The following is a 27,482-nucleotide window of genomic DNA, read 5'->3' as shown; positions in this document are numbered from 1 at the left end:
CTTCTCTCAGCACGAGTGGTCTCTCCACCCAGAGGTGGTGCACAGACTTTTCCAAGTGTGGGGAACTCCCCAAGTGGACCTGTTAGTGACTCTGAAGAACTGTCGCTGCTCCTGGTTCTGCTCCGGGGGGGCTGGGATGGGGTGCTATCTCCGATGCCTTCCTCCTGTCCTGGTCAGGCCAGTTTCTCTATGCCTTTCTCCCATTCCTGCTGATTGGCAAGGTCCTGGAAAAGGTAGATGGACAAGGCCCGGGTCCTTCTGATTGCCCCGATATGGCCCAGGCAGCATTGGCACAGGACTGTCACAGGCCTGGCAGTTGCCCTGCCATAGCTGTTGCCATCCTGCCCAGACCTGCTTTCCCAGGACCAGGGCCGCCTTCTCCACTCCATGGCATGGCTGCTCAATGGTTAGGTTGGGAGAAAAGGACGTGCGTCGAAGGGATTCAGCTCGTCCTCTTGGAAAGCAGACAGCCCTCCACGTGCCGAGCCTACTTGGCAAAGTGGTCTCGGTTTTCCAGATGGGCAGATGAGCGGGGTGTTTCTGTGGTGGCCACCCCAATCCAGTTTATTCTTGACTACCTCCTTCACCTTAGAGCCCAGGGCCTGGCAACTTTGTCTGTCAAGGTGCACCTGGCGGCCATTTCGGCCTTCCATCCTCCAGTGTAGGACCACACGGTATTCTCTCATGCTATGAGTGGCCCATTCCTTACGGAGTTAGATCACCTATTCCCGTATGTTAGGCCCCCTGTCCCGCAGTGGGACCTAAACCTGGTATTGGCCAGTCTCACGGTGCCCCCGTTTGAGCCGCTAGCCAGGTGCTCCTTGTCACACTTCGTGGAAGGTGGCCTTCCTGGTTGCGATCATGTCGGCTAGGTGAGTCTCAGAGCTCAGGGCCCTGACCTCCGAGCTCCTGTACATGGTGTTTTATAAAGATACGATCCAGCTCGGCCCACACCCTTCGTTTCTCCTGAAGGTGGTCTCCTCCTATTACATGGCTCAGGACATTTTTCTGCTGGTCCTCTGCCCCAAGCCCCATGCGTCCAGTGAGGAGCACTGCCTCCACACACTGGATGTGAGATGGGCTCTGGCTTTTTACCTGGAGCAGACTAAGCCGTTTGGAAAGTCTTCGCAACTGTTCATTGCTCCAGCCGAGTGCATGAAAGGTCGGCCAATTTCCATTCAGCGGCTCTCCAGCTGGATCACCTCATGCATCCGTACCTGTTATGACCTGGCGGGAATCCCTCCGCCATCGATTGTGAAGGCTCGCTCGACTCTGGCGCAGGCCTCCTCGGCTGTCTTTTTGGCCCATGTCTCCATTCAGGACGTTTATAGGGTTGCCCCTGGTTTTCAGTTCACACATTCACCTCGCACTATGCGATCGTCTCCCAGACCAGGGATGACACTGGGTTCAGCAGAGCTGTGCTCTGTCCCAAGAATTTGTGAACTCCTACCCACCTCCAACAGATATAGCTTGGAATCACCTATTGTGGAATACACATGAGCAATCACTCAAAGAAGAAAAGACAGTTACCTTTTCCGTAACTGGTGTTCTTCGAGATGTGTTGCTCATGTCTATTCCACATCCTGCACTCCTTCCCCTCTGTCGGAGTTGTCTGGCAAGAAGGAATTGAGGGTGGGGGGAGTGCGCAGCGCCCCTTATACCGTGCCATGGAGGCACCACTCCAGGGGTCGCTGGGGCACTCCCCTCTGGGTACTGCTAGGGTCATAACTTCCAGCACCAGTGCATGTGGCGACCACATACCCCTATTGTGGAATAGACATGAGCAACACATCTCGAAGAACGCCAGTTGTGGAAAAGGTAACTCTCTTTTGCTCATTATGATGGAGACACTCACTTGTACACTTGTTGTATTGGAGTTTAATATTTATGGGAATTCTGGATCACCTGCTGAGTTGCTGTGTGACTTTGGGGATAGTACCTTAATCAGTGTCAGTTTCCCATCTGTGAAATGGAAACAATACTCCTCCTTCTTTCTGAGATGAAAGAGCATGTTCTAAGAAATAACCAATTTATAAAGTGCTTTGAACCCATCAAGTGCCACCTGAATGATGTAACAATGGTTACTTTTAATTGCAGCGCAGCCTATGATGCCATCCTGGAACGAAATGTTGCAATCAAGAAGCTAAGCCGGCCATTTCAGAATCAAACCCATGCTAAACGAGCCTACAGAGAGCTTGTTCTCATGAAGTGTGTAAATCACAAAAATGTAAGTGAAACATCCTGCCTTAAATGTTTGTGTTAAGAAAAAGGCTGTTAGGTACTGTATAGGTAGCTCTAGAGGGTAACACCTTACATAGGCTAGAGATGTGTTTTAAAGGGTGGCCTGTTCACATCTAAAGTATAGGAGGATGCTTCAGAGTGCCACCACTATGCTTTTCCTTAACTCTTGTCCCCACCCTTGCTTCCAGGCTGAAGGCTGGAGCCATGGTGCTGCTCTGCTAGGTGTGGTACAGGCAGACACTGGCTAATGTACTACAGGTAACCATTCTCCCTTCTGTGCTGCATCTGCTAAAGAGTGCTTGGGAGGGATAGAAAGGGCAGCAGATTTTGGTGCACAAGTGGGTCAGGTGGTCTTGCAGGACGAGAGCAGAGCATTTCAGGTTCTGGAGATGGCCATGAAATCAGAGCAGAGCAGCAGAGGTGCTGATAGGCCAAGCGGCTGCTTATCAGAACTGCCCTGAAGATTAGCTGGCAGGAGCCAGCTCCTTCCTTCGCTAGGGGCTGCGTGCTATAGAGCCTTAATACACCACCTGAACCCAGTGGGACCCAACTACAAGTGTTGGTTTCAGGTCAAGTTGGGTCTAAAAAAACCTTAAAAAAAAAAATCTCTGATCACCCCCTCTTGCTCCTGGGGCTGGCGTGGCAGTATGCCAAGTTCCTGCTAACCATCACCACCTTGCTCCATTGTATGCTGTGGTGTTAGTGTGCCGACAAGTCTCAGTGCCTCTTGTTCCAAAGCATGTGAAGTGTGGCAAGGGTGGCTGCCAGGAACGGGGTACACAGTCACCGCCGCACCAGCCTCACAGCTGGAGATGGATTGTGGGCACAGGGAGTCTGTGGAGCAGGAAGCCCCCACAAAGCCAAGCCCCAAGGACAAGATGAAGCTGACACAGGTTCAGGGGGAAGTATCGGGTTCAGGTCTGGCTTGAAAATGATACAGTGCTCTTGGGTCGAGTTTGGGTTGTCTGTGCTCAGGTTGGTGTTTAGCTGTGGGTCAGGCTCTAAAATTAGCCCAGAGCAGACCTCTAGCATACTGTCCTCACAGACCTTACTACCTCCTCTCCTGGTCCCCATGTGTGAAGTTCCAGGTTCCTCAGGGTGATAGGCGAGTAAGGCCACCACCCACAGGAGAAGAAGCTGCCTTTTACTGCAGATACCATTGCAGTGCCACACTGAGAATACTGCCTGTATGATCTCTGAGCCAGACACTGTTGCCCTCTGTGTTTGGAAACTTCCAAGCTCATTTGGATGGTACCACAAACTATATAATGATGACAATAGGCCCTTTCTGCTCAGTGACTCTTGATAATTAGCAGTTGCTTGACCTTGCACTGCATTCCCCATCCACTCACTGCAGCTGGCAGATATCTCTCATCAGCTCTGGAAGTTCGCTTCTGTCCTCAAACTGCCTTATTGTACTTACCTGGAATAGGGAAGCTTCTGCTTGGGCAGGGTTTATCAGTTGCCTGCCTATTCTTCCTCTGATATCACTGAAGCAGGAACCCAGCCCCTTCAGTCTGGAAGCACAGGCAGAGGCTGGAGAGAAACAAACTACTTCCAAAGCACAGTGCAGCCAGTCTTACTCTAAAGGCCCTTCATACTTGTGTGTGCATGGTTTGGAGAGGAGGTGGTAAATGTATAACAACCACTCTTAACATAAAGCAATAATCATGGTTAAGATGTTAAACTCTTTAAACTGCACTGAACTTCACAAAGTGGTTTGCATTGGAACATCATATGTTAATTCTGAAACAGTGATTGCTGTAGGGTTATAATTTAGAGTGATTGTCCACATGGATTCCACTTCTGGTGTGCAGGCATCTGATGCACAAGAGATCTAACTCTTTTGGCAGCAATGTCTGTTGGGGCTGTGCCTGTAACCTGGGTGCCCTAGTGTTCCCCCACTTGAGGGCAATATGGAGTGCATGGGCCCAACCATCTTTCAGTTCCTTCTCGCCACCCATGGTTGCAAGATGGGAATCCTTGCAAGATCTACTTATCTGTTCACTGTGCAACTTTGATACCCGTGTGTGTAAATAAATAAATAGCATAGTTGGCATAATGTGTTTCTCTTTTTTATGGCCTTTGGCAAAATTAAAAGAAAAAACTGCAAAACAAAACTTAATATTAGGGACTTCCTGGTACTGGGATTTAGCAGCTACAGCAGAAACAAAGTCCCCGGCATTCAAAACTTGCCCCTCTTGTGATGTGGCTGTTTCACTTAATGATGGGCACTTGAGCAGCCTTTTTTTGGCTAGTTTTCTTCCCTACTGTAATCAAGAAGGAAACCAAACTGCACACCCTGGATGTGATCAGGGCTTTTTCGAATGACCTTGACAGCTCCTTCAGGAGCTCTCCCAGGCTGTCTGTAACAGTTACAGACACGATTAAAGGTCCAACAATATCCACCCAAAGATTGTTTAAATTGATATTTAATTGTATTAAATTGTGCTATGATATCCACCCATGCAAGTTAGAAGCCATTCTACCAGGACTCAGATAGCTCTGGCTGCTTTTCTAAAAAGCATCCCCATGTCAGAAATTCACAGGGTAGCTACATGAGGATCAGTCCACACTTTCACCCAGCACTACTCCTTAGTTGTGGCCTCGAGATCTCACTCCCACTTTGGTAGAGCTGTCCTGCAATCCTCATTTAACTAGGACTTCTAGCACCTACCTCCTGATTTGAAGGCACTACTAGCTAGCCACCAGAAGTGGAATCCATGTGGGCAATCACTCAAAGAAGAGAGAAAGATGACTTATCCGACAGTATCTGTGGTTCTTTGAGATGTTGTGTCTATTTGAATTTCATGACCTGTTCTCCTTCCCTGCTACTCTGGAGTCCTGTACCATCTGGGTTCTCTATTGGCGAAGGAACTAAGGCACATTTGGGACCTACTTTGCCCTTAATCCCATCAACTGGGGGAGAGGATGAGGACATTCAGGGCACAAGCACAGCCCCAGCACTGCTGGCCAAAATATTCTGATCTTGCATGTATCAGAGTCTTTTTTTTATGCTGAATTTGGTGGGAATTATAGCATAGCATTTATAAAAGCAGCAAATTGGTTACTTGAATGGCTCTGCTATAAATTACCTCAACTGTAAAACAGTTAGTTGCTCCTGCAATGAAATGGTAAAGCCAGTGTCCCACTGACGCCTGTAAAGATTTGATATTTGTATGGTCGTGCTTATTTCATTTTCTTGTCCCTCAGCTGGAAGATAACAGGCTTGGGCTCAGTATAACTGAGTTCCCTCTTCACACACAGCATCAGTAATCATGGTGACTAGTAGTAACTCATTCTCTTCTTGTATGCAAACACTCAAGCTACTTCCTCTTCCAGCCATCTTTCCCTTGGAAGCTCTGGTTTCCTCTTTTGCTTACTTATTCTTGTGCTTTTCTTTGTGATGAATCAATGGTGCACTTCATTTAATAAGCACTTACTCTGCTTCCGCATCTACCTCTGGATTAATTTCTAACGAAATATTATCATAAGGTAAACATGCCACATCTCTTGAAAGGTTATGACATTGCAGTAGCTGTCCTTAGAGATCCTCTATGCAACCTGTTCACTTCAACTGAAGCATTTTAATCTGCCGTTCTGGCTGCCTGGCAATGTAACTCTTACTTCCATCACTCAGTGTGTGTAAATGTTATAATTTCTTCTTTTACAAGTTATATTTCACCTTGAGTTTGAACACCACAGAACTTCCGGTACAGGACAGAATTGTCTTCAGCTCTTCTGGTTGTCCAGGGTGCAAAAGAAGTTTGTCAACCTTTCTGTTTCGCTTTATCCTATTACTACATGGGCAGTTCATTTGGACATGCACTTTGCCAGTGATAATGCGTATTACTGTGCAAAAGTGCTGTAGCTCTGACATCAGAGGTTAGGTTGGAAACAGGGTTGCCGGTTTAGGTTGGACATATTCCTGGAGGTTTCATCACATGACAGAAACTTTAATTAAAGACTAATCTTTACTTCCTGGAGACTCCAGGGCAATCCTGGAGGGTTAGCAGCATTAGTTGGAAAACTGATAAATGCAATTCTTAACAATGACTGTTGGGTTATGCGTAGTAGAGAGCAAAGTGCACTTGTATGAGCAGGAGAGTTCTTAGACCAAGTTTTACTTCTTTCCAGCCACCAATTTTGTGTTTTGCAGAGGTAAGCAAAATCTATTTGTTGACCTTTTGTAAGTTTTCTTTATTTCTCTTCACAGATAATTGGCCTACTGAATGTGTTCACACCACAGAAATCCCTGGAAGAATTTCAAGATGTGTAAGTCTAATTTTTACCCAAGTTTGTAACTGTTTAGTTACTTGTCACGAGCGTGTGCAGTGGAATGGACTTCAGACAATACACCTTATCTTCTAATTACTCATTTGTTGTTGTTTCATAAGTTACATAGTGATGGAGCTCATGGATGCAAATCTCTGCCAAGTGATTCAGATGGAGCTAGACCATGAACGAATGTCGTACCTTCTTTATCAGATGCTGTGTGGTATCAAGCATCTTCACTCTGCTGGAATTATACATAGGGTTAGTGGTATACTATACTTTTTAAAATCCGCGTAATGTTCTTGCCTTCAGTATTAAGGAGCCGGGAAAAATTCTATTAATATCGAAACCATGTATCTACTTTCAAAGCCTGCATTGTTGTTTGTGTGTGTGTAAATTTGAAACAAAAGTATGAGTCCATCTTGAACTGGATCTCAATTTGGCTAGACTAAATTGTCCAAAATCTGTATAATAGGTTGCATCACCTCCTCTAATTTTGCAGTAGAATTCTTATCCCAGTGGATATCAGAAGGAAAGAATACCTGGAAAAGAGTGATTTTTTTATACTAATTGGTTAAACCAGCTAAGCTCCTGTTTCGTTTTTTGGTAACCAAATGTGAAATTCCATATATTTTTAAACTGCCATCATGTAACCTTTATTTTTGCATTTTTTAAAATAACAAGCACATTATACACCTTTAAAATATTGTCTAGTCCTGTGAGTGAAACTTTACAACCATGTAGCTTGGAAAATTCTATCCTGTAAGCCGCCTAACTGTTTCCTCATTGCAGGGGTGGCCAGCCTGTGGCTCCAGAGCCACATGCGGCTCTTCAGAAGTTAATATGGGGCTCCTTGTATAGGCAGCAACTCCAGGGCTGGAGCTACAGGCACCAGCATTCCAGTGTGCTGGGGGGTGCTCACTGCTCAACCCCCTGGCTCTGCCACAGGCCCTGCCCCCTCCCTTGAGCCTGCCGTGTCCTTATTCCTCCCACCCCCCACTTCCCCAGAACCTCCTGCACGCCACAAAACAGCTGATCAGGAGGTATGGGGAGGGAGGGTAGAGTCGCTGATTGGCGGGGCTACTGGTGGGTGGGAGATGCGGGGAGCGGATTGTGGGAGCTGCTGGGGGTCTGCAAATGTATTACGGTGGCTCTTTGTCAACGTATATTGGTAAATTCTGGCTCCTTCTCAGGTTCAGGTTGGCCCCCCCTGCCTCATTGTGGTGTTTATGTTAAGTCAAGGTTGCTTAATTAGGCACTCAGGTCAGAAAATTGTGAAGTTAAGTTGTCCATGCTTTACAATACTGTCTACAGTTACATAATTTTATGTGATTTCTCAAAATATATATATATTGTTGTGTATATATAAGATTGTGTATATATATTTTTAATATATACACAATCTTAGTAATACATAGCAACTTATAATACTTTATTTGCTTACTCTATTTTCATTGTTACAATATTTAATTATATGTATGTATTGACTTCTTAAATAAGTTCTCATCTCAGTATGCATTTAATTATTTTTCAGCACCCATGTACTATACATTCTCTTCAGTCAGCAGTGCAGCCTTCCTTAGGTGCAATTCAGGGGATGAGACAGTTAACTATCCAAGGTAATTTACTTGGATATGTATATGCCAGGAAATTTTTTTTATTATTATGAAATACTTATCCTGTTGTACTTGACCTGTAGTTTTGTGTGCTATTACTGTTTTTCCATGTACTCTTTCATTTCAATGTTTGTATTATCCTTTGTATACCAGATAAAAAAAACTACAGAATATTGCATTTGTTTATTTAGGATGGTGCCAAAAATTGATTGATACTATGTTGTATGAGAAATTCAGTGCGATTTTTGTGACGCTTTTGTGTGTCATCAGTCTTCATCAAAATGCATAGACCCAGGGGTTTCAAAGAAAGGCCACACATGCAACCTTGATGTTTCCTGTCTGAGTGCTTAGCTGTACAATCTTGATATTTTCCTAGGGTTTTTTCGCTGAGGAAAAGAAATCCCAGTACTATGAACATACTTGGCGAGAATGCCCTCCCCTAACCCATGTTGAAATACATAGGAGGGGAGGCCCTACTCTGTCAGTTTTAGGAGTTGCAGGGCATTCTCCTTTCAGACCTTCTAAGCACACCATAATTCAGAGCTCCTGCTCTCAGAGAACCTGCAGGTGAATGGAAACATTTATGCAATCACAGTTATAAAAGGAGCTACTTCACCACCACAGTGTTCAGTTCAGTTCAGTTCCAGATATTATTGGTGATGGGTGATTAGTTTGAAATTCAGGAAATCTAGCTTCAGTGCTTCCTGGTAGTTGTAGTGTAGAATTTGTACGGACATTCCTGAAGTATTTGAATTGCTTCATATTGTAGTGCAGTATAAATTCACAAGATGACCTGTTCTGGCAAGGCTAACTTTTGGCACATTTGCTTTGTAAATAATGATCTTTGAATGGGTTAATGGCTGTGAATGACACAGGTGGATCAATTTCACCTTCAGGTCCTCATATTATGACAGATCATTCTCAGCCTTCATAGAAAGATCAGCCTGCTGTTCATAAAAAATGTTGTATTGCTTAATTTTGCATCAATTAATCATTTGTATTTAAAGGTGTAAAGCTTTAGTTTTCCTTGTGTCTGTCAAGCAGATTACAACACACCTTCTGAAGAAAAGGGATATTTGCAAAGGACATTAGCTTTATGTGGAACACATATAGCTTCAGCAGTGATTTTATTTGTACCTCACTGAGCCAGGTCCTCAGCAACATTATCATTAATGTCTAATGCCAATTTCCCTGTTGACACTGTTCATCCCATACTATCTCTTTCTGTGGTTATGTGTGGTGCATTTGGGGTCTTGGTATGTCATGGCAACGGAGAGTCAGGAACTCCTGAGTTCTAAATCTTGCTCTGCCATTAATGAAGCATAATTGGGTTACTTAGCTTCTCTATGGAATAGTAACGTAGGTTGAGAGTTAATATTTGCACAATGCTTTGAAGGTGTAAAGTGCTGTATAAGTGCTTTTATGCAGGACATATTGCATTGCTTGTGGAAATACTTGCTTCAAACAGTAGCATGCTTGAGATGCACGAACATGCCAGAAACACAATACATGTACAGTGTAAAGGCTAAAAATGAAGGAAAACTCCCACAATTTTTACTGGCCAAGCAAATTGTATAGCGTGCTCACACACACAATTAAAATGCATAGCTTTCACATCAGTACTTCTCAGTATAGATTTGACTATAGATAACTTAACCTTACTAATATCTTGTACGTGAGCATCTGTTCCCTGAATACTCAAAGCATTTTACAAAGGTTGAACCTGCAACAGCTCAAAAACTATGGTTTAGTCTCCATTTTGCAGGTGGAAGGTGGTGATTGCGCTGAGTCCCAGCGATGTCTGGAGAGACTTGCTGAAGGGCACGCAGAATGTCAGTAAGGGAGTTGGGTATACAATCCAGGAGTTGTGATATCAATTTCCTGCTCTAACCACTGCATCACTCGCACATCAGGCTTTTGAGCCCCTGCTATAATGAAAATGTGTATGTTTGTACACCTGAATGAGTTTAAAACGTACCTTGTGGCAGTACTAGCCGTGGGAATTCCGAAGCATGTTAGGATACATGTCTTGTTGATTTGTATTCGTGTTCAAATTTTCTAGACTTTCTTTAGGTCAAATACTGGAAGGAAATTGAAGAATGGATATGCTTATGTAGGCATTTACTTTCTGCGTGCAAATGATGTGGGTGCATGGAATTATTTCCTGTTGATGATGATGGTAAAATCTTTCCTCAATTCTAGCCTCACAATTTTGAAGAGAATGAATTTGGTTAATACAGTAATATTGTGGCAGGCTGAGACGCCACATAATTTATTGATGGGGAAACAGGACTGATCCAGAGGTCCTATAATAATTTCATCCCCACAATAGACACCTGCATATATACAACTGTAACTATTCAAACAGGATATAAACACCACTCCAGCACAATCTAAAATAAGTGTTGTCCTAAGTAGCTGAAATGTCTCATCATACTTGAATAAGATAAATAAATGTTGAATATCTTGTAAGCAGAAGACTAATCTCTAGAGTCGATAGAATCCCTTATTATGCATCATATAGCATGTGATTTGGGGAGAGGTGGGAAGGTGACTGACTTCAAATGTTCCTGTTGTGACGATGTGGCTCTGGCGGGACCCAACTGAGAGTGCCAAATCAGGACCAATTGCTCAAACAGGGCAGTCACAGCCCAAGGCTGGGGTTTTTCCACCTCTAAGGCAAACCAAACCAGCCAGACAAAAATGACTTCGGTTTCACCCCACTGGCTAACCACAAGTCACACAAGCAATTTCCTTAGACACTCCAGTCTCCCAGTATCACCACCCGTCCCACACGTCCTGGGGATGAATGGTTATGAAAACCAACACCCCAGTAAAAGAAAAAGGTTCTCTTGATCCCAAAGGACCAAGCCCCAGACCCAGGTCAATATACACATCAGATCTTACCCACAAATCACGCTGTTGCCAATCCTTTAGAATCTCAAATCTAAAGGTTTATTCATAAAAGGAAAAAGATAAAGATGAGAGCTAGAATTGGTTAAATGGAATCAATTACATACAGTAATGGCAAAGTTCTTGGTTCAGGCTTGTAGCAGTGATGAAGTAAACTGCAGGTTCAAATCCAGTCTCTGGAGAACATCCCCCGCTGGGATGGGTCATCAGTCCTTTGTGCAGAGCTTCAGATTGTAGCAAAGTCCCTCCAGAGGTAGAAGCAGCATTGAAGACAAAATGGAGATGAGGCCTTTGCCTTATACAGACCTTTCCAGGTGTAAGAACACTCCTTTGTTCCTACTGTGGAAAGTTACAGCAAAATGGAGTTTGCAGTCACATGGGCCAGTTTCTGCACACCCTGCTGAGTCACAGGGTGTATCTGCCTTCTCTCGATTGGTCAGTTGTGTAGGTGATGGTCCTTAATGGGCCATCAAGCAGGCTAAGCTGAGCTGACACCAACTAGTCTGGGGTGTCACCCAGAACTGCAGCACCAATTTAAAATACAGACAGTATACAGCCAATACTTATAACTTCAACTACAAAACTGATACAGACATACAGACAGCATAATCATAACCAGTAACCCGTAACCTGGTCTTAGACACCTTATATGACCCCCTTTACATAGAATTTGGTGCTACTACAGAACCTTGGTTGCAACCCATGTTCTTTATGGTCCCAGTTTATACCAATAACGTCGCACCTGTACACTGGTTTGATTTACTTTATATTTTGTATTAAGTGTTGCAGTATTCTTGTATATTATAGAGACTCACTGGAATACTGAAAATTACCATGTAAAAACTACCTACATCAATAACTTCTATCTCAAAGGGGTGCCAGATCTTGGTCTTATATCCCATGGTAATTCTGTCTTTTGGAGAATCACTGCTCTAGTCAGGGCTGCCCGGGGGCGGGGGAGGGCAAGTGGGGCAATTTGCCCCGGGCCCCACAGGGGCCCCTATGACAGTTTTTTGGGGCCCCTGGAACAGGGGGGTCCTTCACTCGCTCCAGAGGTCCCAGAAAACTCTCGCGGGGCCCAGGCCCTCGGAGCTTCTTCCACTCCGGGTCTTCGGCGGCGGTGGGTCCTTCCGCCCCGGGGCCTGGGGCTCCTGCTGCGGGTCTTCAGGGCACTTCAGCGGCAGGTCTCGGAGTGGAAGGACCCCCCGCCACTGAATTACCGCTGAAGCGGAGCATCCCTGCCGCCGAAGACCCCAAGCCCCCTGAATCCTCTGGGCGGCCCTGCCTCTAGTGATCAATTAGGTGGGAATGAGAGATCTCATGATGTTTTTTAGGATAAACCTTCTGATGATATTGCCAGCGTTTGCTCTGTGACATCTAAAGCTGTGGAAGATATGGCTTAGAACAAAATGGTTGTCTTGTATGCTTCTGTAGACGCTGTGTGGGCAGTTTTGAAGCTTGTAGCTTTGTAAAGCATCTTGGAAGGTTGAGTTTAAAAGGGGCAATGGAAAATTAAAATCTGATTGTACAGCTCAACTGAAGAGTTCAGTTGCAAATCTTCCAGCTAAAGTGCCTTGAAACTTTGTGAAGGTATTTTGATTCCTGTTTTTAAAGGTGCAAGGTTATCTTCTGGAAGTTTTTCCAATGGCAGTTCGGGGTTCTGTCGTTATTAAGCTTAAAGTTGGTTAACCAATGACCAACCAAATCATTATTGCAAACTAAATCTTTGCAAGCATGAATTTCCTTCTGATCATTCAGAGAAATATCTACAACAAATCAAGAGGTAATGCAACCTTGATTGGTAAAGTTGATGCAGGATAATTCATTTTTTTAACAGATGCATTTTAACTATAAAAAGTTTTGCTTGATTAAATCGTAAGAATCTTCATGTTTTGAATACCATTTATGATTAAGAGTCCTGCTGTGACATTATCTCTAATAATTCAACCATCTTTGTTTCCCTTTGGAACAGTAATTCCCTTAAGCAATTTGTAATACTTGACTCAGTGCTAACATTTCACACTAACCTCAGATTATTTCAAACATCGCTAATATATCTAGTCACCTTAGTTGTGTTTTTCTCCCCCTGCTTGTTACATAAACTGCTGAAGAGTAATACCAGAGGTGTAATTCTTTGGTTGGCTGAAGATATGAAAATTAATTCATACGAGGAAAAAAAATATTGGAAGAATGAAGTTATAAAAATGTCCCAGTTTTTAATTTTTATGCCAGTGGTTATTTTCTTTAAGATTTGAACTGCAGAGTGTTTTGTTCTTGTCTTAGCAGTCATGTATGATGTTTCTTTTTAAGGATTTAAAGCCCAGTAATATAGTAGTAAAATCAGACTGCACTTTGAAGATTCTTGACTTTGGACTGGCCAGAACTGCAGGAACTAGTTTTATGATGACGCCTTATGTAGTGACTCGTTACTACAGAGCACCAGAGGTCATCCTAGGGATGGGATACAAAGAAAACGGTCAGCAAATATAGTCTTTCTTTGACATAGCTTTTATTTTTTGTTTGGCACACCACATTTTACATGTTAATGTTTTTTAAGCTGTAGAAACTTTTAAAGTAACACTGTGACCAAAATGTATAATATAGTTACACCCAATAGTTCATATTTAATAAAACCTATTAGAAATGTTTACATTTGATTTAAAAAAGAAATTGGGGGTCTTGTTTGTTTAAAAAGATAAATAATCTACTTGGGACAGTGGTTTGCTTCACCTGCAAAAAGTGAGAAATGCACTTTCCCCATATGTACTATCTGCCTTTGATCTATAGAATATCTTGGGGTGAGAGTTTATCACTGGGCCTATTGGTAATTAATGTGAAAACAAATACTTCTAAAGTGACATAAGAGAGGAAAAGGCTACATTGGAATATATTTGCTACTTTTTGAAAGACACACCCCAAAGAGGGATATGCAAGCTGAGCCCACTCATTACTGGCATTAATTTGTTTTTATGTTAAAATGTGCCAGTTCTGATAAATTAGCTTCCTCTTTAGTTGGTTTAGTATTTACAAGCCCAGGAACAAAAACTAGTCACCTGATGTTATGAAGGCTACTGCTATGCTAAAGAGCTCATAGCACCGATGCAGCTGTGTCACTGGAAGCTCTTTCTTGTAGCTGCTCTAAGCCAATGGGAGAGAGCTCTCCTGTTGGCTTAACTACTTCACTCCTTGCAAGCGGCGGTAGCTATGTTGGTGACATAGCACTGTCCACATTGGCACTTACATTGGTGTAACTTATGTTGTTCAGGGGGGATGGTTTATTCAAACCCCTGAGTGGCAGAAGTTATGCCAACATAAGTTGTAGTGTAGACATAGCGTAAGACAATGATGAAAAAGTTACTCCAGGTGGATGAGTGAATAGTTTTTTTTGTGAGGCTGGGACTATGTTTTCGTCCAAAGACTGTTAGCTTGTATTAGTGTGTAAAGGGCTAGATAAAAACTATGCATTATTATTTAGAAACCCAACACTGAGTGAGGCAAGCAAGGGATGAAGGTTTTTTTCGCTCTGAATTTACCTAGTTGATCAGGCTAGCTCAGGCACTCATTTCCTTTTTTCTGGGGCTTTAAAGTGGCTAATTAGAGAAGAAAAAGGACAAGCAAACCTTTTTTAAAAACAAACAGAACTTTTCCCTGAGAGAAGTTTTCTTTAAAAGCAGCATCGCACCTTTTGCGTTATTATGGCCTGTTGTCTCATAAATAATTGTACAATTATGTAAGTCCCAATCTGGCAACAGATTTCCTTTTTAAAAAATAATTAAAGCTTGTCTTTTGGGGGGCTAATAGTATTACCAGCTATTGACAGGAATTACCTTCTAACATACTCTGGAATGGAGCGAATGTGTTGGTTTGTACAGATGTCTCATACAAGAATTAGTGCACTTTAAAATTTAAATGGCAGATTCCCTGGTGCACCAAAGCAGTCAGAACATACTGGCCAATTAAGAAGTGGAAATACGGATTGGGCAAATTAAGGACCAGATTTACCATTGCACGTTGGCTGATCAAAAAGAGCTGTAAAAGATTTAAGGTTGATAGTATGTATCTTTAACAGAAATATCCTGTGGTAGCATTCTCTTTGGGTTTCTTGTTTAGTGTTTTTGTATGAAATCTTCAATTTTTTTTAAAAAAAATAGAAAAGTTCCAGACAAAAAACAGTTAAAATGGAGTTACAGTTAAACGTGTCTCAGTAACTTAAGGATAAAAAACATTGCAAGGATTATCTGAAACCCAAGTATTATAAACCCAAGAAATTCAAGCATTCCTGTAATATGTTTACCCTTTATTACCAATATGTAATATCAACTTTACTTCCACTTTAACAGTTTTTTTTTTTTCTTGGAATTTTAATTAGGAGTAAGTGCTTCCCATGTAGGGATTTTAGACTACAGACACTTTATCACAATTAGAAGAATAGGAAAAGTGATATGAAAATGTCTCATCAAGATCATTTTTGACCTGAGATCTTTTATTCCAAACTTCCTGAGACCATCTCTTAAGGTTTGGTTACATTTTAGCTTCACAAATCTGTGTAAAGAAATCTTTGTAATTGACAAGGTTCTTCAGAGCAAACTTCTGGAAATTTTGAAGGTTGAGCAAAGAAGTTGTTTGTAACATTCACTCATTTGAGCTTGTTAAAATCCCTGCTGTTTGGTGCATGAAGAGAAATACTTGATGTTTAAATACTGTTGCTCTTCCCTTACTCTCCACACAATTCACGTTTATCATTTTGAGCCAGACTATCTCCCTTAGGTTTCGGGTGCATTTCTCTCCATGAGAGCAGAGGATTGCTTTGCAGGTGAAACAACCAACATTTAGAATCTTCATTAAATTGTCAAGAACAAAATTTTACCCTTTTTAGTTTTGTGGCAAAAATGCATTGTTCTTAAATACCTGAAAACAGTTTATAAAGACAATATTAATACCAATCTTCAAATGTAGTGGCGACTTATGTGCTACAATTCATGTAATTATGATCTGGGATTTAAAAGCAACAAACTTTTTTAAAATGAACCAGGCCCTTAATTTTAACACCTAATCTGTAGAGTTGAGATTGTAATCAGGAGATTGATTTAGGTAATATTTTAGAGGAACTCTTAAACATGAGGAAAAGGAATATTTTGAGTACTCTGTAGTGTGTTTAACTCAGTACTATTACACATGCTTTTATTATGCAAGTGTTCTCACTTAAAACCCATTCTTTTCAACTTCAATGAAATTCTAAGCTAGTGTCTGACAAGGAGCTAATAGTAATAAAAAATCATCACTCTGATTTCAAGAAAACTCTTGCATAAAAATCAGCAACAGTAGCAAAGAAGATTGGCATACCTGTAAAAAGTAAACGTACTTCAGTGGGGATGTCTTCCATGGTTGTTGAGTTTTTTTGAGAGAAAGTGAGAGGTAGGACAGAAAGTTTAAGTACTTTTTATGTACAAACTCGTATTATTATGAGTGTTTGTTTCTTTTGTATCAGACAACATTACGTTCTGATGTTGCTGGAGAAGTATTTTTAAATCAATTATTTCTAGTCTAACTACTTCCAGGAACGTACTAATCTTGTTAACTGATCCTCTAAAATGCTAAATAATCTTTTATTGCTTGTATTCCCTGTTTATTTAAAGGGAGAGAGAACTGCACAGTAAAGCACTTTTCAGGAAATACCTGCCAAAAGTTTCTTCTGTTCCTACTTAATCAAATTTAGCCAGTAACCCATAAATTCTGCTCTAAAAGAATTCACTACTGAAACACGCTTCCTTCTTTCAAATGACAATTTGGTTTGCTCGGTTTAAAATGATTGACTTTTGTAAGTGCATTGAAACATTTAAACAAATATACTTATTTTTGCTATTCCAAGCAAATCTATTTGTGGAAATAATTACATATTGTTATTCCAAGCCCCAGAACTTCAAGGTGGGCTTTAAACTGTCTGATATGTGTGCATCTCTCTCACTTTAGACAGTGTTTTAAGTAAAAGGCTATCTTCTGACTTCTTTATGAGCCAGATGAAAAGATAATCCTTAAAGATACTGTGTGTTTAAAATAGTTTCACTGCTTAATACCACAATGATTTCTTTCCTTCCTGTGCTGTCTGCAGTTGATAGGATGCAGTCATGTTATGCTTCTTTAATTTTAAATGACTGTTTGCTTTGCTTTTCCTTCTTTTTGTGCTACAAACATAGTGGATTTATGGTCTGTGGGGTGCATTATGGGCGAAATGGTTTGCCACAAAATCCTCTTTCCAGGAAGGGACTGTATCCTTGTGCTTCTGCAGCAGGTTGAATTAGTTAGGTGATTAACGTTCCAATGCTCCCTCGTGAATATGCATATGAGTCAATTTTTCTCTTAAATGGACATGAATTTTTTTGTGATACATTTCAAAAATTGTTGAGGTAAGAACTTCAGTTATATTCAGGCTGCATCTAGCAGTAGGACATAGTCTCTGCTGGTACCGTAGTTAGCACACGTTCACCCTCACTCATTGCCATTGTACACTGCTTTTTTTATAATTACTTCACGTGTGTGTGGATTATTTTTTAATTTTATTTTATTTTGATAACTACCTTTTTATGTTAATGTCATTGCATTTTGTTTTCAGTTGACATTTGGTCAGTTGGGTGCATCATGGGAGAAATGATCAAAGGTGGTGTTTTATTTCCTGGTACAGATCGTATCCTTACCTTTGGCCTAGGATGTAGTTTTGAAAGGTCTAAACATACAGCAGCATTTCAGGTCCATGTCAGAGTAGTCTTTGTCTGCTCCACTGCTGCCTGCTACAACACTGTTTAAATTGCTGTTTCAAAATACCATTTGTGAGTTCATGATTTTTAGTTCTGATCGTCACAAAGTTATGGGAATATCATTTTTTTTAAAGCAAAGCAAATAACTGTAGCTTGCAGTGCTGCATTTAGCAATTCATGCAGACTAACTTTAGAGAGATGAGTAGCTATCCACTTGGACACACTGAGGTTTTTACTTTTTTATTTTCACTTCAGATTTTTATATAGTGCCTATCCATTGCTTCTGGGTGTTGCCATAATTAAGTCTTTTGTTGTAGAGTGCTTTACTTGTTATATGTTCTGATTTTCCTTTTTAACTGAACATTTTATGGAGTGATCTAGTATTCTACTAATCTCAGTTATTGTCTAAATATTTCCGCAATGTTGCTTTTTGTGTTTGTAAGTGGACATTTAAAAAATTCCTAACCAGTCCGGCTTGTGTCATGTTGTCAGATTACGCTTTGTGTGCTGCTTTAAAGGAAAGCTCCAGAGGTGATGATCTTAGCTGAATATATTGATAGATAAATCTATATATGTAATATAAAATATAGTAAAAAGTGAATCTTCATCTTTTAGAAATACCTACCAGGCCTGTGTTTCCATTCAGTGAATGAGTTGTAGTGTCTCTCTCTGGGCATTGCCATATTAAAGATACTTCCAGCAGAGGACTTGTTAATCACCAGTAGACATTACTAAGAAGCAGAAGTTTTGTTTGTGCGGAGTTCTGTTCATTTCCTCCCCCAAACCTTTTGACTAATTTCATTGGTTAAACCGAGCATTAAATTCCAGATTTGTTGGTTTTAAAGGTAAAGCTACTAGAAAAAGCCAAAACCCTTCAATTCTTATTTCCAATATTTCCAGACAGGAACAGAATTATTGGTCTTGCTCTGCATCATCCAGCTGTCGGGGCTGCAGTTATTTATTTGAGACACTGGCCCTGATTCAGCTTAATTTCTTAAATACATCTTAGATGTATCTAACTTCATGAACATGAGTAATCTTTTTGTCTTCAGTGGGACTTGTTGCATACTTCAGCACAACAAGTACTTTATTGAATTGGAGATACCTTCTGTTATGTTAAGACTCAAGGGTCCAAATTTTCAAATATGTATGCCTAAGGTTAAGGTATCTTAATAAAAATAGCTTTTTTTTTTTCTTTTCACATCTGCTAAGCAACCCCAGTTTTTGTTTAACTTTAGAGGGAGCTAAATTAGGCCCCTCTTATTTATGCAGTTATCTTTGTTCATTCAAGTTTGAACACTTGGCTTTTCATTTTATGACTTATTGTGGTAATTAGAACTTTCTTGTACTTACAACATTTTAAATGAGAACTGCAATACATTTATGGGGCTTTGTTAGATACATCTATATTCCATAGGCATTTTATAATGTCCTCATGACTGTAGTATCTAGCACTTAAGTGAGCAGGAGTACAGGCAAAGTTCCCATTGATTTAAGTGAGGCCAGGATTTCAACCCTGTTGTGCACATCTCCGTTGCCCAAATGTGACCTTTCTCCTAATTAGTACACACTTCATGTATTGCACAGCCAGAGCTTGTCAGGCTATAAAGTATATAGATAAAACACCGATGAGTGGCTTTTCCCTCTAATTCTTTATTGATGCCTAGCAAATTTGGGAGTTAGATCTAATAGAACTTGACTAACTGCTCTCTGGACAATTATACAAATAGTAAGCGTGGTAGGTTTCTGTTAAACTTATATTTGAGATTTGCTTTAGCTCAGTGGGTTTTTAACTCACTGTACTTTCTACAAGTGTATCCTTTGGCAAGTCTGGATATTTTATGGGTAAAATCAATATTAGCATCACTACTCTTCAGCCAAGCTTACAATTATTCATCATCACCTGTTCTCTTGAACAAGCTAATAGGGTCTTTTTATTTATTACGGCCTGCTACCTTCATCTCTGTTAGATATTTTGTATTGTCTTAACATAGCCTTTATGCTTAATGTTAGACAAGCCATGTTTTTCTTAGCTGCTTAACCTTAGATATTGATCAATGGAATAAAGTTATTGAGCAGCTAGGAACACCATGCCCTGAATTCATGAAGAAATTGCAGCCAACAGTGCGGACTTATGTGGAGAACAGACCTAAATATGCTGGATATAGTTTTGAGAAACTCTTCCCAGATGTACTTTTCCCAGCTGATTCTGAGCACAACAAACTTAAAGGTAAGATCTTTGTACATGTATGTTGTATTATTTTTCATATTGTAGTAGCATCGTGAATGAAAGTTTAAATTTTGTCCATTGTCAGATGAATCTTTTAAAGAGTTAAACTTTAAAATGTTGTTGCCAAGGGATGGGATGTATGTGCTGGGATTACTTCTATCTCCTTTTTCCTGTTTTCTCCTGAGCTACTGCTGCATATTCTTGTAGTTGCTTCTTTGTTACCCAGAAACAGAGATTTTCCTTTACAGCTGACACTAAAACTGCTGAGAGAGGGGTGTAGAGGTTGGAGGAAATGTGGGGTGGAGGGAAAAGGCAAAAAAGAAAGCTATTGTTGTAAGCTATGTAGCCACAATTCTTTCCTCTTTAGAGAGAGAGTAATTTTACATCCCTTTTTTTGTATCCTGTCTACCCATGCCTTTGGCTCTGGGATCGCTTCATTCTAAAAATAAGAATTTCTTGGTGCTAGAAGTCAGCTGCTACTTAACACAGTAGACTAGCATGAGCTCATCACATTTTGTACTCTAGCAAAAGATGATTAACCTGGTAGTGCTTTGAAGTGATATAGACTCATAGACTTTAAGGTCAGAAGGGACCATTATGATCATCTAGTCTGACCTCCTGCACAATGCAGGCCATACAGTCTCACCCATCCACTTCAGTCTCACCCATCCACATCCAGCCCTAACCTATGTCTGAGTTATTGAAGTCCTCAAATTGTGGTTTGAAGACCTCAAGCTGCAGAGAATCCTCCAGCAAGTGAACCGTGCCCCATGCTGCAGAGGAAGGTGAAAAACTTCCAGGGCCTCTGCCAATCTACCCTGGAGGAAAATTCCTTCCAGACTCCAAATATGGCGATCAGTTAAACCCTGAGCATGTGGGCAAGACTCACCAGCCAGCACCCAGGAAAAAATTCTCTGTAGTAACTCAGATCCCATCCCATCCCATCCCAGACCACTGGGCATACTTACCTGCTGATAATTTGGCAAATGATCTTTGATTAATTGCCAAAAATTAGGCTATCCCATCATACCATCCCCTCCATAAACTTATCAAGCTTAGTCTTGAAGCCAGAGATATGTCTTTTGTCCCCACTACTCCCTTGGAAGGGTTCCAGAACTTCACTCCTCTGGTGGTTAGAAACCTTCGTCTAATTTCAAGTCTAAACTTCCTACTATCCAGTTTATATCCATTTGTTCTTGTGTCCACATTGGTACTAAGCTTAAATAATTCCTCTCCCTCCCTAATATTAATCCTTCTGATATATTTATAAAGAGCCATCATATCCCCCCTCAGCCTTCTTTTGGTTGGGCTAAACAAGCCAAGCTCTTTGAGTCTCCTTTCATAAGACAGGTTTCCATTCCTCGGATCATCCTAGTAGCCCGTTTCTGAACCTGTTCCAGTTTGAATTCAGCTTTGGAAAAAGTCACTTGAGGCTCAAAGGAGAATGGAAGGTTCACACTCTTATAGCCCCTGCTTGTCCACAGGACAGCCTAGGTTGTATCTCAAATGGGGATTTTTCATTTCCACTATGAGCCAAGGAAGGGACTGACCAGCACTATGACCATAGCCTATTTAGGGGTAAGAAGATTCTTGGGAAGAAGAAAGGAGACATTGATATGCTCAGAACTCCCCTCTTTGCCTCTGGGTTTACACATGGAGAATGGTTTCTTGTACCATTTATTTATGCAGTGAGGTAATTTTGAAACGCTGGAAGCTGCACATTGTAAAAACACTTGCAGTGATAGAGGCTCTTACACTGAATTAACTGAATTTTAGTATGGCTTTCCTAATATAGCCAGCTTTGCTGTCTACGCAATTTTACTTGTATTTACTTTCTCTAAATATCCTTGCCTAAATAAAGAGTAAATTTTTAATTATGAGAGTAGTTAACCATTGAACAGTTTACCAAGGGCAGTGGTGAATTCTCCCTCACTGACCATTCTTAAATCAAGATTGGATGTTTTTCTAAAAGATCAGCTCTAGGAATTATTTGGGGGAAGTTCTCTGACTTGTGTTATACAGGCAGTCAGGCCAGAAGATCATAATGGTCTCTTCTTGGCTTAAAATCTATGAATCCTAGGGACTATATATTGAAAAGATATAATCTAGTGTGTCCATCTCCTAACCCCAACACTTCCTAGCTATTACGAGACTTTCTCTTACATTACTTTATCCTGTTGAGTTCTGAGTAACTCCAGTGATATGGATACCACTCATTATTTTGAGAGACTGTTCCATAGTTCAATTGTAGAGTCAGTCAGAAATATTTCCCCCTGTTGTCTAGACATTTTTCACCCTTTTACTCCTAGTTCTACCTCTGAGGACAACCCTAAATGATTCTTTCCCTCTTTAGTATTTACACACTTCAAACTCTTGTAAACAGATTTTTCAGATTCCCTTCCTTTTAATGTCATGAACCAGTACAACTAATCACCCTCTTAATTGCATTTTTTTTAGCTTCTCTGTGAATTCTCACCAATTCTGATTCTTTCCAACATTGAGATGCCTAAATATAGCATTCACCTATAGTTAGTTTTGCAGGTGGAATACAGTATAGGGGCTGACTTGCATCCCAGGTTTATTTCATGATGGCTCTGTGTGTTGCATCCAAAATTTCATTGGCCTTTTTAGGTGAGTTTGCCACAATTTTACACTGCAGATTCCCACCCAATTGCTTTCCTAGTATATCCAGCTTGTTAAAATGATAAGAATATTTTTTCCTAGCTGTACTAGCCCTGTACACTTCACCTTGTTTAATCACATTTTATTTCCTGTCCATTTGTTTAGCTTGAGGTTTATTTCTTTGACCTGGTTGGAATTAGCTCTGCCTCACCACCCAATTAGTCCGCTTTTTCACCATCCCCTCCAGATGATCAGTAACGATGTTAAATAAAATTTAGATCCAACACTGATAATTTGACTGTATGATGGGAGACTTCTCCCTCAGTCCACTGGTCGGTCTCACCCACTTGCTTAGGGTCTAACTAATCGCTATATTTGGAGTCAGGAAGGAATTTTCCCCCGGGTCAGATTGGCAGAGACACTGGGGCAGGGGAAGAGATGTTCGCATTTCTCTGCAGTGTGGGACATGGGTCATTTGCTGGTATGAACTAGAAGCCTTTAAATCATGATGTGAGGACTTCAGTAACACAGCCAGAGGTTATGGGCCTATTGCAGGAGTGGGTAGGAGAAGTTATGCAGCTGCAATGTGTAGGAGGCCTGTGATAAAGGGTGGGGGGGAGCTCCCTGTTATGGACACCCAGCCAGCCAGTTAGCTGTAAAATCCCTCTTGATAGCAGTTCTCTGCTAGTTTTACCTATAAAGGGTTAAAAAAAAGTCCCCCATGTAAAGAAAATTTGGCACCTGACCAAAAGAGCCAATGAGAAGGCTAGAACTTTTTTTAAATTGGGAAGGAAGCTTTCCCTTTGTGTATGTGTGTATGTGGTGGTTCTCCGAAGAGGGGGAACATAGCAAGGTCATGGCTATGAGTATGCTATAAGCAGCTTGAAGCCAGGCATGAGAAATCATCAGATTCTACCTAGAATTACTGATTTGAACCCCCCCAAATACATAAGTAAATTAGGAATGTTTAGAAAGATGCAATTCAGTTTATTTCTGTTTATTTTTTTAAGGTTTGTGGACTTCTCTGTGCTAACCCCAGATGCTTTCGTTTGCTTGTAACCTTTAAGCTGAACCCCCAAGAAAGCTACTTTGGGTGCTTCATTTTGGAATTGCTCTTTTAAAATCTAGCAAAAGCCTAAGTTCCAGATGTATCTTCTTCCTTTTGGGTTTTTAATAAAATTTACCTTTTTTTAAGAACAGGATTGGATTTTTGGTGTCCTAAGAGATTTGTGCATGTTGTTTGATTAGCTGGTAGCACAGCTAATTTCCTTTGTTTCTTTCTCAGCTCTTCCCTGGGCGGGCAGGATGGTGTATGTATGAAAGGGCTTGAGGGTACCCCACAGGGAGGAATTCCCAAGTGTTCCTTCCTGGGTCCAAGGGTGTTTTGTGTTTGGTTTTTTTTGCATTTGAGTGGTGTCAGCATTTACCAAGCCAAGGTCAAAGAGAAGCTGTAACCTTCAGAGTTTAATACAAGCCTGGGGTGCCAAGTATTAGTTTTTGGAATCCTGGCGGGCCCCCACCTTCTGCACTCAAAGTGCCAGAGTGGAGATTCAGCCTTGACAAGGTCAAATTAGATGATCATGATGGTCCCTTCTGAGCTTAAAGTCTATAAATCTTTCAACCTTTTTTCATACTTAGTCCATTTTTCACTCTGTATCACAGTGCTCATATGCAAGCCAATTTGAATCCAGTCTACATTTTGGTTGCTCTGAATTCACGCATCCTGTATCTGATGACAGATTTATTTGGGGAGAGGGACAGGAGGCAATCCTTCATATTAAGGAATATTTCTTATCAGATACTAGTTACCGGGTTTCTCTTTTTTCCTTTGTTTGATGATCTCTATCACCTGGATGTTTTTTTAGTCCTCTGGTAGCTGTCCAGCTTCTGATATTTTTCCCAGAAATTGCCATTTTAATAAATCAATTTAGTCACTTGTGATACATGTATCAATAAAACTTATCAGACATGAAAATGTGTCCAGTTGTCATGTTGCCGCCTTTGCATGAAGGAGTACAATGACCCAGGTACTGATTACTCTTCCAAGTGAGGTTTTGTTCTTGTTACAGGTGATGCAAATTCAAAAACTCTGTCACCAGTTTTACTCATTATTTTGATTTCGCTTTTTATTGTAGTACCAGCTTTGCTAAATCCTGAATTCTGTGCAGACCTTAAAACTGTAATTTGTCTGCTCTCTGCTAAACCTTTTAAGTTCATAAAATTTAAAACATTGTCTAAATGCATTCAGCATAAACCTAAATAGAAAATTTCACACTCTTGCAGCTAGTCAAGCAAGGGACTTGTTATCAAAAACGCTGGTTATAGATGCTTCCAAAAGAATCTCTGTGGATGAGGCTCTGCAGCACCCATACATCAATGTCTGGTATGATCCATCTGAAGCAGAAGCAGTAAGTTCTTGGCTTTGGTCTCTTGTTAGTGGAATGCTCTACTGAAGGAAGCAAACTTGGACTGTGGTGATTGGTATCATTGCTTGCCATAATAATGCACTACATTTCTGACATGCAGCTGTCAGAGTTATAGCTGAAATTGGTAGATGTTTGTTAGAATTTTCTCTCTAGAGGCCAAAATTTCAGGCAGTTGTGATTCACCTGTATTTCTATGCATAATCATGATGATTGTACCTACAAATAAGACATGCAAATATCGTACTTAAAAATCTCCTGAAAATCAGGCCCTGGATTTATTAAACCAAATATTTGCCTCAGACTCACGTATGCATACCTGTTACATTTAACAGGAATTTGAGCCATTGACTCTTGGGCAATAAAAGAGGAAGAAGGTATTTTCACTAGTTAGGGCAATTTGGTAGTATCTCAAAACTAACAAAATTGGAGCCAGAGGCAAAACTCCAGTGCAGGAGCATGTGCTGTCAAATATCACCACTGGTGAATGTGATTTAGTTGAAACATAAAAGTATATCAGTTTTTAAACAATTAACTTCCGGCTTATTGAAATAAGATGAAAAATAAGTGTCTGAACAGGAGGAGGTGGTTGGCTGTGACCTAGTAGGAATTGAAGAAGACACTTCAGTATCCTAAACAGTATTTAATGTAAGTGATGCAACTAGAATTCTACAGAATATTTACAGCTGGCAGAGAAGAAAATAAACTATTGACAGTAAATGCCCCCAATGGGGAGTCAGGCATGGATAATGCTGTACCTAGATACAATGTCTCCATTTAGCCACCTTTGTCAAACATAACTGTAATAATGCAAGGAAAACTATTAATCACTAGGAGTCTGAAACATCACATGAAGTATAGAAAAGTGGCCAGACATGAGATGACTATGTTTCTAACAGTTCTGGTGAAGCATGACGCTGTATTTTTAAAAGATTGGGTTGGGATTCTGAAAACTATTCTTTGTACAACAACTTTCCTGTTAGGTGATGTGCATTTTCCCTTTCATTTCACTGTAGTAGTTTATCATGCGTCAATTCTGTTTGCAGCCTCCACCAAAGATACCAGACAAGCAGTTAGATGAAAGAGAGCACACAATTGAAGAATGGAAAGGTAAGAACAACATTTTAAATTTGTCTTTGGGGCTTGCCATCCAGTCAAGGATTATTGTGTTACTGGAGTTCTGTTAAGAAGTTGGAATGACTAGCACAGGGGTCGGCAACCTATGGCACGCGTGCCAAAGATGGCACGCAAGCCGATTTTTAATGGCATGCGGCTGCCTGCTGGGACTCCACGTGTCATTAAAAATCCTGCTGATGCGGCAAGCTCCAGGGTCCGCGCGCCTGGGCCAGAGCATCCGGCCGAGTGCGGCAAGCCGCCGGCCCCTCCTCCGCCTTCCCCTGGAGCCTTGTCGCTGTGCATGCAGCGCTCTGGAAGCCAGGGCTCCACGCTCCCGCAGGGCAGTGTTTGGGTCCATGGGAAGGGAAAGACACTCCCTGCTCATCTGGAGTCCTGGCACCTCGCGCAGCGCTCTGAGGTGTGGGGTGGGGCTGCGTGCGCGGCGGCAAAGCTCCAGATGAGCGAAGTGCCTCGTGGTAATGGGTCCGGGGCCAGGGAGTTGGGGCAGTCAAGGGACAGGGACCAGGGTGGGTGGGATCCTGGGGGCGTGGTTAGGGGCGGGGGTCTCTGGAGGGGGCAGTCAGGGAGCAGGGGGGGTTGGATGGGGCATGGGAGTCCCGGGGTCTGTTAGGGGGTAGGAGAGTGGATAGAGGTCAGGGAATTCAGGGGACAGGGAGCAAGGAGGGTCCGGGGGGGCAGTTAGGGTAGGGGGATCTCTGGAGGGGATGGTCAGGGGACAAGGAGCTGGGGGGGGGTTGGATGAGTTGGGAGTTCTGGGGGAGCTGTCAGGAGGCAGGGGTGTGGAGAGGGGTTGGGGCAGGCAGGGAGCAGGAGGGCATTGTATGGGTCCAGAGTTCTGGGGGCGGGGAGCGGTTAGATAAGCATGGGAATCCAGGGAGTTCTGTCTGGGTGCGGGGGTCTGGATAAGGGTTGGGGCAGTCGGGGACAGGTAGGGGGTAGAGTCCTAGGGGGGCAGTCAGGGGACAAGGGGCAAGGAGGCTTAGATATGGGGTGGGGTCCCAGGAGAGGGTTGTCGGGACAAGGAGTTGGGAGGGGAGGGTTCTGGGCGGGGCAGTCACCCAGCCCTCTGCTCTGAGCCCTGACCCCCCATATACAACCCCAGGCCCCTGCCCTGAGCCCTGTACAACCCAGCCCTCTGTTGACTCCTTCACCCTTCCCATGATCCCAGCCCTGACTCTGGCACCCCCACACATACCCAGCCCCCCTACCCTGACACCTGCATTCCCCCCTCACATGCCCCCAGCCCTCTGCCCTGACTCTCCCCTCCAGAGAT

The 27,482-nt window shown here is 41.9% G+C and overlaps 1 protein-coding gene across 3 annotated transcripts in view; it reads left to right on the top strand.

Moving 5' to 3' along the window:
- Window positions 1-27,482, top strand: part of MAPK8 (mitogen-activated protein kinase 8) — a 140,790-nt gene that overhangs the window by 95,311 nt on the left and 17,997 nt on the right. For 2 of the 3 annotated variants that reach the window (XM_032797417.2, XM_032797420.2), the window contains exons 3-10: window positions 2,098-2,227; window positions 6,458-6,516; window positions 6,639-6,777; window positions 13,356-13,521; window positions 17,656-17,727; window positions 19,845-20,027; window positions 24,933-25,057; window positions 26,119-26,182. In XM_032797417.2, coding sequence (XP_032653308.1) covers window positions 2,204-2,227; window positions 6,458-6,516; window positions 6,639-6,777; window positions 13,356-13,521; window positions 17,656-17,727; window positions 19,845-20,027; window positions 24,933-25,057; window positions 26,119-26,182 — 832 coding nt within the window. In that variant the 5' untranslated portion in view covers window positions 2,098-2,203. Of the gene's footprint in view, window positions 1-2,097; window positions 2,228-6,457; window positions 6,517-6,638; window positions 6,778-13,355; window positions 13,522-17,239; window positions 17,312-17,655; window positions 17,728-19,844; window positions 20,028-24,932; window positions 25,058-26,118; window positions 26,183-27,482 lie in introns of those variants that run through there. The other variant, XM_032797419.2, reaches the window with a different exon arrangement.

The sequence above is a fragment of the Chelonoidis abingdonii genome, chromosome 16 (assembly GCF_003597395.2).
Source record: "Chelonoidis abingdonii isolate Lonesome George chromosome 16, CheloAbing_2.0, whole genome shotgun sequence".
Lineage (NCBI taxonomy): Eukaryota > Metazoa > Chordata > Testudines > Testudinidae > Chelonoidis > Chelonoidis abingdonii.
The sequence above is the reverse complement of the archived record's forward strand: the minus strand, read 5'-3'. Positions and strand labels throughout refer to the sequence as shown.